At 46.4% G+C, this 13,348-nt stretch overlaps 4 protein-coding genes across 4 annotated transcripts; 3 read left to right on the forward strand and 1 right to left on the reverse strand.

The window, feature by feature from the left end:
• Positions 1 to 4,242: 4,242 nt before the first annotated feature.
• J4E87_009498 (uncharacterized protein) lies at positions 4,243 to 5,103 on the forward strand (the record flags this gene model as incomplete). Its single annotated transcript, XM_049381074.1, has 1 exon — positions 4,243 to 5,103. The coding sequence occupies one exon, from the start codon at positions 4,243 to 4,245 to the stop codon at positions 5,101 to 5,103; it is 861 nt and encodes a 286-aa protein (XP_049229100.1).
• Positions 5,104 to 6,675: 1,572 nt separating this feature from the next.
• J4E87_009499 (uncharacterized protein) lies at positions 6,676 to 9,165 on the forward strand (the record flags this gene model as incomplete). The annotated part of the gene is made up of 6 exons (XM_049381075.1): positions 6,676 to 6,698; positions 6,773 to 6,856; positions 6,903 to 7,002; positions 7,056 to 7,794; positions 8,075 to 8,749; positions 8,801 to 9,165. 6 exons carry the CDS (start codon positions 6,676 to 6,678, stop codon positions 9,163 to 9,165), a joined length of 1,986 nt encoding a protein of 661 aa, XP_049229101.1.
• Positions 9,166 to 9,903: 738 nt separating this feature from the next.
• Positions 9,904 to 10,944, reverse strand: J4E87_009500 (uncharacterized protein; the record flags this gene model as incomplete). The annotated part of the gene is made up of 2 exons (XM_049381076.1): positions 9,904 to 10,544; positions 10,599 to 10,944. 2 exons carry the CDS (start codon positions 10,942 to 10,944, stop codon positions 9,904 to 9,906), a joined length of 987 nt encoding a protein of 328 aa, XP_049229102.1.
• Positions 10,945 to 11,233: 289 nt separating this feature from the next.
• On the forward strand, positions 11,234 to 12,792 carry J4E87_009501 (uncharacterized protein; the record flags this gene model as incomplete). The annotated part of the gene is made up of 2 exons (XM_049381077.1): positions 11,234 to 11,429; positions 11,477 to 12,792. The coding sequence occupies 2 exons, from the start codon at positions 11,234 to 11,236 to the stop codon at positions 12,790 to 12,792; spliced, it is 1,512 nt and encodes a 503-aa protein (XP_049229103.1).
• Between the last annotated feature and the right edge of the window lie 556 nt (positions 12,793 to 13,348).

Below are 13,348 nucleotides of genomic sequence, written 5' to 3' on the forward strand. Positions count from 1 at the left end.
CTAATAAGAGTATATTTCTATTCTATATTACTTTAGTTATAATAGCTATAATTAAGACTTTACTCTATCTCTTTAATTAATAATAAAGTAGTATTTATATATTTTATATTTTTTATATTATAAAGCTTATAGCTAAATTCTTTATACTTATAGTATTAAAATAGTGTATAAAATACTTTTATAGCTCTTAAAATAGCTAAGTTAGCTTTATATAGGTAATAATAGTAATAAAAAAGTATAGCTTATAACTATAGCTAGTAACTATAGCTTATAGCTATAGCTTATAACTATAGCTATAGTTTAAGCTATATTTATAAAGCTACTATATAAAGTATAGTAGTAAAATAGTATATAAAATCTTCTTCTTATATATATAGAATTTCTTCTTACTTTTTATATAATATTATTCTACTAACTATTATCTTATATATTTTATTAAGACAACGCTCTATTAAAAAGAACTATTCTAACTAATAATTAAATATTTAATATACTATATTCTACTAATAGTTATATTTTAGTACTAGCTAACTTTATACGCGTTTCTAAGATATTTATAATATTTCTCTTACTTAGTAAGAAGAAGACTTTAAGAGTAATTACTTTATATACTATTACTATATATATTTATAGAAGGTAGGCTTAGAACTACCTTAAAATATATAATCTCTAGAATATATACTTAGGTTATAGTAGTCTATATAAGAAAAAAGGCCTTACTACTCTTTACTTTAGTATTCTTACTACTAAGTAGTAAAAGAGAAATAAGATTAAAGCTCTTTATAATTACGCTTATAAAAATAAGCTCTAAAAGTAATATAAGTATATTAAATATATAAAGAGATAGAATTCTAGTAAATAGAAGTACTAGAAATATAACTAGATATATTCTTAGAATCTAGTTAAGAAGGCTAAGCTTATAGCGTAGGTATAGAGAATTTATAATATAATTAGTATATTATATAGTAATATTATAGGCTAGGCTAGGTCTTACTACTACCTACCTAGAGCTTATATTATAAGCCTAGTAGGTGCTACTAGGTTACTACTAGATTACTTATAATGTTTTATAATAGATTATAATATATCTTAATAGGTAATATAATAAATAATATAATAAATAATATAATAGATAATATAATAGATAATATAATAGATAATATAAAGATAAAAGATAACTTAGATAAAGCGTACGCGCGTATAATACTAGAGGCTACTAAATATAATAGACTAGGTAATAGTAGATATACTAGACTACAGCGCCTATATAAGTACTACGTAAGATATAGCGTAATATTACTACTACTATAGTACCTACGTAAGTACTACATAAGATAGCTAAGTTATTATAATATTACTACTACTACTATAGACTATATCTATAAGTACTATATAAGGTGTAGTAGAGTTATTATAATATTACTACTACTACTACTTTTATTATTATTATTATTAGTAAATAAAGAAAGTAATTAGCTAAGACTTTAAATAATATTATTACTTTCTAAGTTAACTATATACCTATCTACGCGCGTATTTATAACTATAAGTAAGTAGTAAAGCGCTATAAGCGCGTAATATATATATAACTATAGTAATAAAGCTATAGTAAAGTAGATAAGAATAACTAAGTTATATTAGTATAAGACGTTACTTAGGTAGATAACGTAAAAAATACCTAGGCTAGTAGAAAGTATAGCGCTATCTTACTTAATAATAGTAATTATCTTAATATAAATAATATAACTCTAGATAAAATAGCTATATAGATAACGTATATAGATTTTAAGAGTATAGTATTTATTAATACTTTTTTAGAAGCTAGGCTTACTATAGTATAGATAGAAGTACTATAAGCTCTAGCTATAATAATCTATAGAGCGTAGAAGTTTCTAAAAGAAACTAAGTATAACTTAGAGTATAGATAGAATACCTTTAATATACCTAAGTTATTCTAATTATTTAAGAAAAAAGAGGTAAGATAAAGTAGTATAGTAGAATTCTATATTATCTTACTATTAGAATATGCAACATTCTTATTATATTTATAGCTATACTACCTAACATTTATAAAAAAGAATCTTAATAATAGTTAGACGCTAGAAGTAACTAACTATTATATTTAAATTCTTATTAAGAAGAGCTTTATAGTAAGTAATACCTATTAGTTTAAAGTGTACTTCTACTATCTAACTATAGCGTTTATATATTACTTTATAAATATTACTAATAAGTAGAAAGAGAATATAAAATAACTATATAATAAATTTATCTATAGATATTAGTTACTATTAAAGAAGATTCTACTAGTATTTAGCACTTTTAATAAAAAGCGCTTCTATAAGTAATATAATATAGAGAATATTATAGTTTAACTATTATATAGTAGTATAATACTTATAAATATAGTACGTAATAATACCTAAAAGATTCTATTTATTATTATATACGCCTAGTATCTAAAATATCTACTAAGAAACTAAACTATAGTAGTTAGTTAATAGTATAACGCAGCTTTAAATATTACTATAGTATTAAGTAGCGTAGACACTAAAGTAGAGTACTTTAAAGTCTAAGTAGTAAGAACGTATAAGAAGAGTAGAAGAAGCCTAACTTAGAGTAAGTTAATAATCTTTTAGCTCTTTCTATCTCTAGCTCTTATAACTACTATAGAAATAGAATAAATAAAAAAAGTATATAAAGTAGAGGTACTTAAGAAAAGGCCTACTTAAAAGACACTATAATATTAGAGAACTAGAATTTACACTAGAGACGTGCTACTTTATATCTATAGACTAAGTAGTCTAGTAATTATCTTAACTATAAGAATAGATAATATCTTTCTATAATATAGATATAAATAGTATTATTCTATTTTTTATATTTTAAAATAGTTATTAGCTATATATAATAGGTTATTATAAGTATACTAAATAATACTAGAAACGTAGAATATCTTCTAAGTACTATCTTAGTACTATAGTAGTATAGTGTTAGTCTCTTATAGACTATACTTTAAGAAGAACTATAATACTATTATATATATACTTAGCTACTAATTATCTAAAATATTAGTCTATATAACTTACTTAGGTCTTAAGTCTACTTAGTATAATATCTTAGTTATAATAAAAGATACATATCTAACCTAGAGTAATATATTAGGTAGAGTATATATCTTTATCTCTATAAGAGAGTAATTAGAATATTAAGATTAGAGTAATTATTAGCTAAACTACCTAGTATCTAAAAAGAAAGTACTCTTGCTATTACGTTCTAGTACTCTAATACCTACACTAATATCTTAACTAACTATACTACTTATTAGACTAAAACTTATATTAAAAGCTTTCTTACTATTAACCTTCTTTACTTTTTACTAATACTTTCTTTCTCTTCTACTATAGGCTATTTTTACCTTCTCTAAGATCTATAATATAGTCTATATCTTTAAGAACTTCTAACTTACTATAATAATCTTGTAACGCTAACTCTTACCTAAAGCCTATATATTGCTTAATATTACTATCTTACTTATACTAGGCTATAAGTACAGCTATAATTAAGAACTAATTAAAGATTATAGTATAAGTATATAGAATTTGTTTAAGAATAAGAAGAGCTATATAGGTAGAAAGGAGCAGGTAGTATTAGTGAGATTAGGGAGGGAGTGCGAGAAGTTGTGGGCGGGGAGGTGGGATGAGGGTGCTGTAGAGGGATGGACGGGGGACGTTGTCTTGAATTGATAGTTTGGCATGGCGTATCGGCTAGCATCCGTTGCTTTCATGATTATTGCAGTCTGGTCTTGCACTCATACGCGAGGATAGTGCGGTAGATGGTGATGCAAAAATAATATGCACATGTATGTATTGCTTTCCTCTGCTTCACTGTCGAGTGCACGTTCTTTCGAGGTTGCGCGGAAGCTGCTTGCGGTTCCGTCAACGTCGTCTCAAACGATAGTCATTGATAGAGGTGAGCGTCGGAGTTTTGCCCTAAGAATCTCGAGATCGAGCTTCCTTATCAGATCCGCGTGCATGCGCATAGTCATGTAGCGAGCACAGTGTTGGCAACTACCCCTCATGCATCCCTGTCGCTTCCCGAAATCATCCCTCTTCCGGACAAGCCTGGGCGCAATGACTCCACGACCACGAACACTTGGTGATGAGCTCTTCAGGTAGTAATTAACTCACCGTGAGATAATCTACGGTAACATCCAAACCAGTCACCAATACAACTGCCGCGATGGCCACGTCACAGCAAAGCCTAGACCACCTAATCCTCTTCGTCCCCGCCAACCCAACAACGCAACTGCCCGAAGTCCCTCCATTCTTCTCGGACAACTTCACACTCACCCCAGGAGGCTTCCACGCTGACGGCGCGACATCAAACGTCTTGATTCTTCTCGCAGATGGGTGCTACATCGAGCTCATCTCTTTCATCAACCCCTCCCTCGCGCCTGAGCATTGGTGGGGTCCGGACGCCGACTTCGTAGGCTGGAAAGACTGGTGCTTGACCAACTCGCTTTCGCCCGAGAAGAACTACGAGGCGGTAATAGAAAGTCACTCAAAGCCGATCAAGGGTGGGAGAAAGAGAGCCGATGGGGTCGATGTAGCCTGGGCTGTCACCTTCCCCAAGGGAGAGAAAGGTGGACAGAGTGTTAGGGGCAAGGTACCATTCTTCTGCCACGACATCACTCCCCGGCGTGTCCGCGTCCCAATCGACGATTCGAAGACGACTCATCAATGCGGCGCGATTGGGGTCAGCCGACTTACTATCATCGTGCGCGACCAGGCCCTGCTAGAGGAGACTAGAAAAATCTACAACGCCGTCATCGGTAGTGCTGGTGAGAAGGTTGATGGAGGATTTGAATTCAAGCTCAGGCGCGTGCATGAAGTGGAGACTCGTGACACCGGTGCAAAGATTATACTGCGCTTGCCAAAGGACGAGGAGGAGCAGGGACGCGTTAAAGATAGGGGATTCTGGTATGGCGACGTAGTCCTAATAACAGACACGAAGGCCGGAAAGTTTGGAGGCTCCGCGGAGAGGCTGGATAGTGGAGAAAGAGGTGGCGGGGTTGGCGGGGTGTGGCTCGAGCATGCCTGAGCGGACGGCGGTGGATATAAGAGTGGATTATCAAGGGACCAGTGGGACCGAGATTGAGGCTGAACTATAATCAGTCGTGTTTCGTATTTCTTGCTTGCGAAAGTACATGTGCCGGGTGGCCTTCGGAACACGACCCTTGGTCTGGGTGGCGACCTGTGCTATAGCAAGGGATGCACCTGCAGGCCGGCGAAATGAAACCATGCTTGCACACACCCGTGTTACTACTGTGCTGCGTTGGCACAAAGCGCAGATCGAAGTGGTTATATCGCGCAGAAGCGCCATGGGCTTGTTCCTAGCCATGCAAGACTATATTCGCATTCGCAGTCGGGAGGATTTATGGATGTGTAAAGCTAAAGGTTGCATGTGCCTTAGCGGCGCTAGGCCGCAGCCGGGCAACCGAGGGACAACCCAAATTTGGCAGCTGCGATGATTGGCGGGTGCTGTCCGGTGGTTTGAGATGACTTGATCCACAAAAGATCGGGTTATATCCTTAGGTGGGAGTATGGTGATGCGCGTGTTTGTTCAAGACGTGGCTCACTAACAAGGTGCAGTCTAGGAGATACACCATATGCTGCCCGGTCACGATAAGGTTATACAGCATAGTGCATGACTCGGGTTATTTGTGCGATGGCACTGCAGAGGTACATAGAAGGACGACGAGGACGACAGGACGGCGATCTGGAGGCGTTGATACGGCAAAAGAAAACACGCCAGCGCCCCAATCTTGGGTTCCTCGCTTACAAGCAGCGAGATGTCTAGAGCGAGAGCAGTAATTCTTCTCGGCGGAACTCGAATCGAAATTCTGAGGTTGGCGGAGCTAGCTCGGACGACTGATAGCGGGCACGTGTCCCAAGGTTTGCTTTTGTGCTAAGGTGACAAAGTGAAGTGCCGGCAGGATCGCATTCGAGGCAAATTCCATGTCGACCTGTCTGGTCGCGCATGGGAAATTGCTGTGATGCAGTGTGCGAGTGGCCAGCGACGGCGGGATGCCGCTGAACGGCGGAGGGGACGACCGGCAGAGGGGCCCGAGGGCTAGCGCCTGCGGATCTGGACCGACGTCTGCCCAGCTGGAGTCAACGTCGACGCCGTCTACTTCTCTGCCCGCGCCCGTGGTCGAGGAAGTCACTATATGGGGCGGCGGAACCTTCGTCTCGACACTCGCCCCGTGGCGCGCCCCTGCAATGGCGGCGCACGCAGCAGAACCAGGGCAAATGCGCGGGCACGATGAGTATTGGCCATGCGGACTTGTGCACCGAAGCCAATCACTACGAGGTCGCTCCCGCCAAGGCGCAGCGTTCATCCCCAATCTTTGATTCCCATGACGCAGGCGGTTATTTTCATAAACACGATGCGAGATGCGCTGAGATGACTCTTGTTCCCTTACCACGCAGCGTGAGTTTTCGCGAGCGGCCCGATGCAAGACGACAGGCGACCTGGACCCCCTCCGGCTGGTCACCCCTCGGCCGGTCCCTACGGGTCGCAGTTCAAGGTCGCCATTCCACGCTTACCACCCCGACGCGCCCCGCCACCCACCACGCCCAAGTCGCGCCAGAGGGACAGAGTCCAGCGGGCATGTCGCAACTGTCACAAGCGGAGTGCGTTGCCATTGTCTTTTCCAACATCATTCACTTTCTCTCGACCTCTAACACACGCTAGAGATCAAGTGTAGCGGCGGCCTCCCCCGCTGCAACTACTGCGACAAGACCGACAAGACATGTGTATACGAGCGCCCCAGGAAAGACCGGCTGGCGACGTCAGTTGAACGACCTGATTCCAAGTTCTGAAATTGACTCCGCCAGTGCCAAAGACCGCAACCATGCCCTCGTCTCCGTCCTCAAAGACCTCAGCTTGCGCGTCAGCGACGATGACCGACGTCGAATTGAAGATGCCCTCCAGGATGTGAGTACAGGACCTGCCAGCCGGATGCCACTGCTCAAACTAATACCGCCAAGTCAGATGACGAGGTCGGGTCGCCCGTCTCCATATCCTCTTCTTCGCGAGCATCCGCCCCTCAACCATTCTCTCAGCACTCGCGCATGCACCCCTTTGCCCCGTCCTCTAGCTATGTGCCGCTCGGAGCAGAAACCTCGCCTACCTCGGATCAGTCACCCCTTCCTCGCCTGGACGGTACTGTCCCGGAAGACTCTGGCGACGAAGACGGTGGCGAACTGCCCAATGTAGTCGAAGCAGGCTTCTTGGGCCAGATCTCCGAAGTACAGTGGCTACAGACGCTCAGGAGCAGAGTACAAGCTCTCGATACCGTTCTGCTTGGCCCACCTGACACCGCTGCGCCACTCTCTCAGCCACCCTCGCCTACTTTCACTGCGTCACCCACCTCCCTTGCCGCGACTCCGCTCGAACACATCGCTCTCACCAACTACTATCTCGATGACGAAGGCATCAAACTCACGGACTGTGGGAATCCGTTCGAGCTGCCACCAGAACATACTGCAGTACTGCTATTCCAGTGCTTCACCCAGACCATCCAAGTCTCCTTTCCCATCCTCCCCCCAACTATAGAGCACCAGCTACAACAGTACTACACCTTGGTTCGGAACGGGCAGGCGATACATTGCCCGGAGAAATGGTTTGCGCTGGTCAACCTTGTTTTTGCAATAGGCGCCAAGTTTTCACATCTCATTCAGGCTGAATGGCGAGCCGACGAGCTGGATCACATCGTCTACTTATCGCGTGCCTTTCAATTGCTTAGCATGAATGACACAATCGTTGTCCTAACGACTCCGGATCTGCTCACAACGCAGGCAAGTCTGAGCTGCTGATTTTGTTTGACTATGCTAAACGTTTCAGGCTGCTGGACTCTTTGCGATTTACTACATGACTGCTGGCCATGTTAATCGGTACGTATGCGGAACATCTCTGCTCGTGATTACCTAGTTTATCCACTCTTCGTCTCTTGCTTCAATCGATGTGCTTGCATGCTAATATTATGTCAGGGCTTGGGTAATGGTAGGCATGGCGATGCGATCGGCCTTCTCGCTCGGCCTTCACGTGCAACAAGATGATCAATCTGTCTCAGCCGCCCGAAGACAGAGTATGGTCTGCACCTGGTGGAGTCTACATGCACTGGAGAGCATGCTGAGTTCGATTACGGGCCGGCCGAGCATTATACCCAACGAAGACATCACAACTCCGCTGCCCAGTGCCGTGAATAGCGATCAGACCCAAAGCGTACCTGTGTCCAATCTCGACTTTCTCGATGCGGATATCCACCTGAACCTCCTGACCCAGCAAATCATCTCCAATCTCTACACACAACGTAGATCTGCGCCATCATGGGACTACGTCCAGCAAATGACCATATCTCTATGCGAACACCTTGATAAGTGGGCATTTGAATACATTCCCCAAGTTCATTCCGAAGAACGGAACTCAGCTCGCATGCAACAACGCGACGTATTCTTGCTCAAACTTCAGTACTACCGACTGAAGGTTCTGACGACTCGTCCCTCACTCCGCCGTATTGAACGCTGTTTCCAAGCCGGCACCGATGACTTCAATTCGCTCGATCAGTCTGTGGCAGAGTCGTGCATACAAGCGGCACGGGATGTCGCATCGCTGTTGGCAAACGAGCCTAATGTCCGGAGTTTATATGAAAAAGGGCCCTGGTGGACAATCGTCCACAACAGTATGTTGACACCTCAAAATTCCAAATCACCTACTGACTAATTCATTACAGTCATGCAATCACTCGCCGTTCTCATGATAGCCATATCCTGCCCCGATCACTTCCGCGACACACTACAAGCGTCTGTGCACAGCACACGGCAACTCGTCACCTCACTCCGCAGCATGTGCGACACAAACATGTTAGCGTCCCGCGCCTACCAGGTCGTATATTCGATAGTCAAGACGTCAAAACCGTACGTCTGGGCCGATATAGCGGACGCCTTCCCAGACGAGGTCATCATGGTGCTGCAACAACCAGCACCAGCAAAGGTCGACCCGCAATATCTACCATGGCCGGACAACGACCAACCGGCTGAAGCCTTGTTCCGTTATGAAATGGACAACTTCGGCAACTACCACTTCCACATGTTATGAGGACGGGGGGAGTACCTTTCGCGGCACAACTACTGCAGCACCGACTGCACACACAATGATGCGATTGGTGGTGAACCCGGGACACTATCGTTACCCTTGCGGCATCGGTATTCAATTCTACGCTAGCGGCTGCTTTACCACAGCCTATTCTCTAAAGGAACCCCACCTCGTCATAATCGGGGCCAAAAGTTGGAAACGGGATAAGTTCGCATTCTAGAACACGACCGGCTAAGAACGGCACAACTGGATACGGACGAAGTAGCCACGTTGTATGTGTCTGCCGGATGAAGTCCAACACTCGTCGCTACCGCAACATGACTTACGCGTGTTATACCCAGATACTATCTCGAACAGCGATGCAAGATGGAGGAAGGATGTTGTATCATAGCATCAGCATTCGCTTGTGCGTGTCATATTATCGGCCCGCATCGCATCGACGCGTTCGCGGGATTAGGAAGAGGTGTACTACCCAAGTACATAGTCTACCGTTCACGGAACAGTAATAGCAGGATAGTAATAAAAAAGCAGTATTGGTTCATGGCCAATGCATCTCCTTTGATGCAACAGGGGCGAATTTTCACATGGCCCGGGAGGCATACTGACAATGTCCACGTGACAGTTGTTTCATGCTGTAGGGACGTACTAGCAGGAGATTGTCTAGGTAAGCCCCTATAGTCTAGCCCCATTGCATCACTTCAGTCTTGCTAACATCCAATAGGGCAAATCCAGCACAGAACCTCAAGACAATCTGGCAGGTCTCAAGCCAGCTCCTCCCGCAGCATCTCCCATCTTCTCTGTATCAATCTCTCCAATGACGCTCTTCAGCAACTCGGGCACAATCTGCGCCGCATCGCCTTGGAAGAACCAGTCCCCATCGTATAATCCTCCCGCAGGAACGTCATTGGCGTCCATGTTGATAATGGCAACCCTCGCCCCCTTGCTACGCGCAAGATCCACATACCCGGCGGCAGGGTATACCTTCGCACTCGTCCCAATGACCATGATGAGATCGATATCCTCTTCGTCCTCGATAAATGCGTCGACGTCCTCCATAACCTTCTTAGGCAGTATTTCGCCAAACCAGACTACACCCGGACGTAGCAGGCCGTTCTTGCATTCGGGGCAATGGGGGAGGTGCTTGTAGTCGAGTTCTGGGATCTCGACATTGATGTCTGAGATGTCTAGTTCGCGGGCGGCAAGGGCGGCGTTGGTGGTTGGGTCGGATTCGTCGGTGGGGATGGCGAGAGCAGGCACGATGGGGTCGGTGTAGTTGTTGCGCTCCGTGTAGTTGCAGAAGAAGTCGGAGCACTTGAGGTCGAAGAGGGAGCCGTGCAGGAGTTTGAGTTGGTCGGCGGGGTGTTGGGCGCGCGGTGATAGGCCTGGGAGTGGCAGTGTTAGCTATGTAACTGCTGGGGTCTGAGGCGGAGACTCACCATCGACGTTCTGGCTCAGCGTGATAAACTGCTCCTTCTTCTTCGCCAGTTCGGCAAGGGCGTAGTGAGCGGGGTTCGGCTTGGCTTTGAGGGCCATGTGCCGTCGGTAGCTGTAGAATTGCCACACGAGTCCTGGATCGCGCTCAAAGGCCTGGGGTGTTGCTAGTGATGTCGCGTCATGTGTCCTCCACATGCCTCCCGCACCTCGAAAAGTTGGTAGTCCAGAAGATGCTGATAGCCCCGCACCGAGAAGCGCGAGAATACGCGTCGACTTGGTCAGGTGTTGCTGGAAGCTCTCGAGGTCCTTGGGCGGAACGACGCTGGGTTGGGCGGCCGACGAGGCCATTCTGCGGATGATGGTGGGCAGCGTCACGGTGGAGGTGGTCTTCTTCGCAGACTAAGCGTGCGAAGAGGAGGAAGATAAGCGGCCGGGCGTGTCATGTGTGCGTTGGCTGTCCGACAGGCAGAAACGGGGGCCTGGAGGTGTTTGCGGGGAGGGGGGAAGCTGCGGCGGTAGTGGCACCTGCAAGGTACGTCAGGCTCCCCCACCAGCGGCCTAGCGCCCACCAGGCCGGGAAACCGATGCCTCTTCCGCCGAAGCTTGATTCGCCCGAGCCAAACCTCCGCCAACGACCATGACTTTTGCCCTGAGATGGCTGCGACCGGCTGCACGCGTGCCATACCGGTGCGATGCTGCGAGACGCGTCGGGCGGGTGCAGCCCAGAGTCGGCGGCACGAGGGCGTATGCGGCCGCTGCTGTGCCCGCCGCTGAACTCCGATTTGGCCAACCGCTCCATGAGACGCATCCACACCTACTCAAGGCTGGGGAAGGTGATGACCGCCCGAGCAACGTCTTACCCTCTACTAACATGCTGTAGTCACCCCCGGTATCACGGCCCTCGAGTACCACCAACGCCGCGCCGCCCTCGCCAAAGAACTGCCCCCAAACTCGACCGCCATCCTCGCCGCAAACGACCTGAAATATGCGTCCGGCGCCGTCTTCTACAAGTTTCACCAGGACCCAGACTTCCTGTACTTGACGGGATTTAGAGAGCAGGATGCCGTGGCCGTAATAGAGAAACACGGGGATGGAGAGCACACATTCCACTTGTACGTCCGGCCCAAGGACCCCAAGGTGGAAGCCTGGGAGGGGCCACGATCAGGCGTTGAGGCTGCGGAAGACGTCTTCAACGCCGACGTGAGCGGCAGTATTGACGACCTACCTCGTCTACTCCCCGACATAGTCAACCGCGCGCAAGCCATATACACCGACCTCCCCCAATCCCGCGTGTCCAAGAACCTACTATCACGGTACCTCGCCGGCGCAGAGCCCTCACGCACAGGCGGTATCTTCAATGTCTTCCGCGACGCACCCGCAAGCGTACGACCCCTCCGCCCGCTCGTCAACGAGCTCCGCCTCATCAAATCCGAAGCCGAGATCACAAACATGCGCCGTGCAGGCCAGCACTCGGGCCGCGCCATCACAGACGCAATGCGGCAGTCCTTCACCACGGAAAAAGACCTCGACTCTTTCCTCGACTACTGGTTCAAGCAAGACAACTGCGACGGCCCGGCATACGTCCCCGTCGTAGCCGGTGGCATCAACGCAAACACCATCCACTACGTCTCCAACGACATGCTGCTCAACCCTAAAGAACTCGTGCTCGTCGACGCGGGCGCACAGTACGGCGGCTACGTCACGGATATAACACGCACATGGCCTGTATCCGGCAAGTTCAGCCCCGCCCAACGCGATCTCTACACCCTCCTGCTCGCGGTACAAAGATCTTGCATCTCGCTCTGCCGCACAGATTCAAACTTCACCCTCGACAAACTACACCATACAGCTTCCAACTCGCTGGCTGCTGGTCTGAAGGATCTAGGCTTCGACATGGATGCCGATGCTATTCAAACGCTCTTTCCACATCACGTGGGCCACTACGTTGGTCTCGATGTGCACGACTCCCCTGGTCTGAGCCGGAGTAGGAAGTTTGAGAAGGGCATGTGTGTTACCGTTGAGCCCGGTATCTACGTCCCCAATGAAGAGCGGTGGCCCAAATGGGCGCGCGGCATAGGCATGAGGATTGAAGATAGCGTTTGTGTGGATGACGAGAGTCCGTATGTCCTCACTACCGAGGCGGTCAAGGAAGTCGTCGATATAGAGGCGTTGAGGGGGACGGAGACGAAGTTGTAAATGGAAATTATGATATCCGCTTTTTGCCTTTTGTGATGGAACGTGCTTGCTATTGCTTGATGACAACAAGGGGAAGTGACGCTTACACAAGTACGAATTCATCTGCACTAGCTTCATCCCAAGTTACTTCCTCGCCGCGCATAGCGCCTTCAAAGTAGCACTGGCCCATCAAGCGATAATAACCATTTGCAAGACGACGAAGCGCAAGAGGTACTTTCGAACCGTGCACGATGCATATCACATCCCCCTCGTTGACTGCATCATGTGCGAGACCAAGTCTCCAGTCGCGACCCACTACCAATTGTCGTCCCCAGGCAATCCGAGCGTGATCGCGGAGTTGAGTCGCCTTCGTCTTCCAAGACTTGGTAGGTTTTGGTGGCTGAGTATCCTGGAGTGCAGCAAGTGCATGCAGGTAGTCGTATGTTTGTAGCAAAACATTTATGTCAACGGCAGACAGTCCGTCACGGTTGTAGTCCGATGTTGTTCGGTTGAATACGAATGAGCCATCTGCTAAACACGTCTTTAATGTGTGCTTTCGAGATGGAACACTCCGTTC

The sequence above is a fragment of the Alternaria ethzedia genome (assembly GCF_023757985.1).
Source record: "Alternaria ethzedia strain BMP 0044 chromosome Unknown scaffold_36, whole genome shotgun sequence".
Classification (NCBI taxonomy): domain Eukaryota; kingdom Fungi; phylum Ascomycota; class Dothideomycetes; order Pleosporales; family Pleosporaceae; genus Alternaria; species Alternaria ethzedia.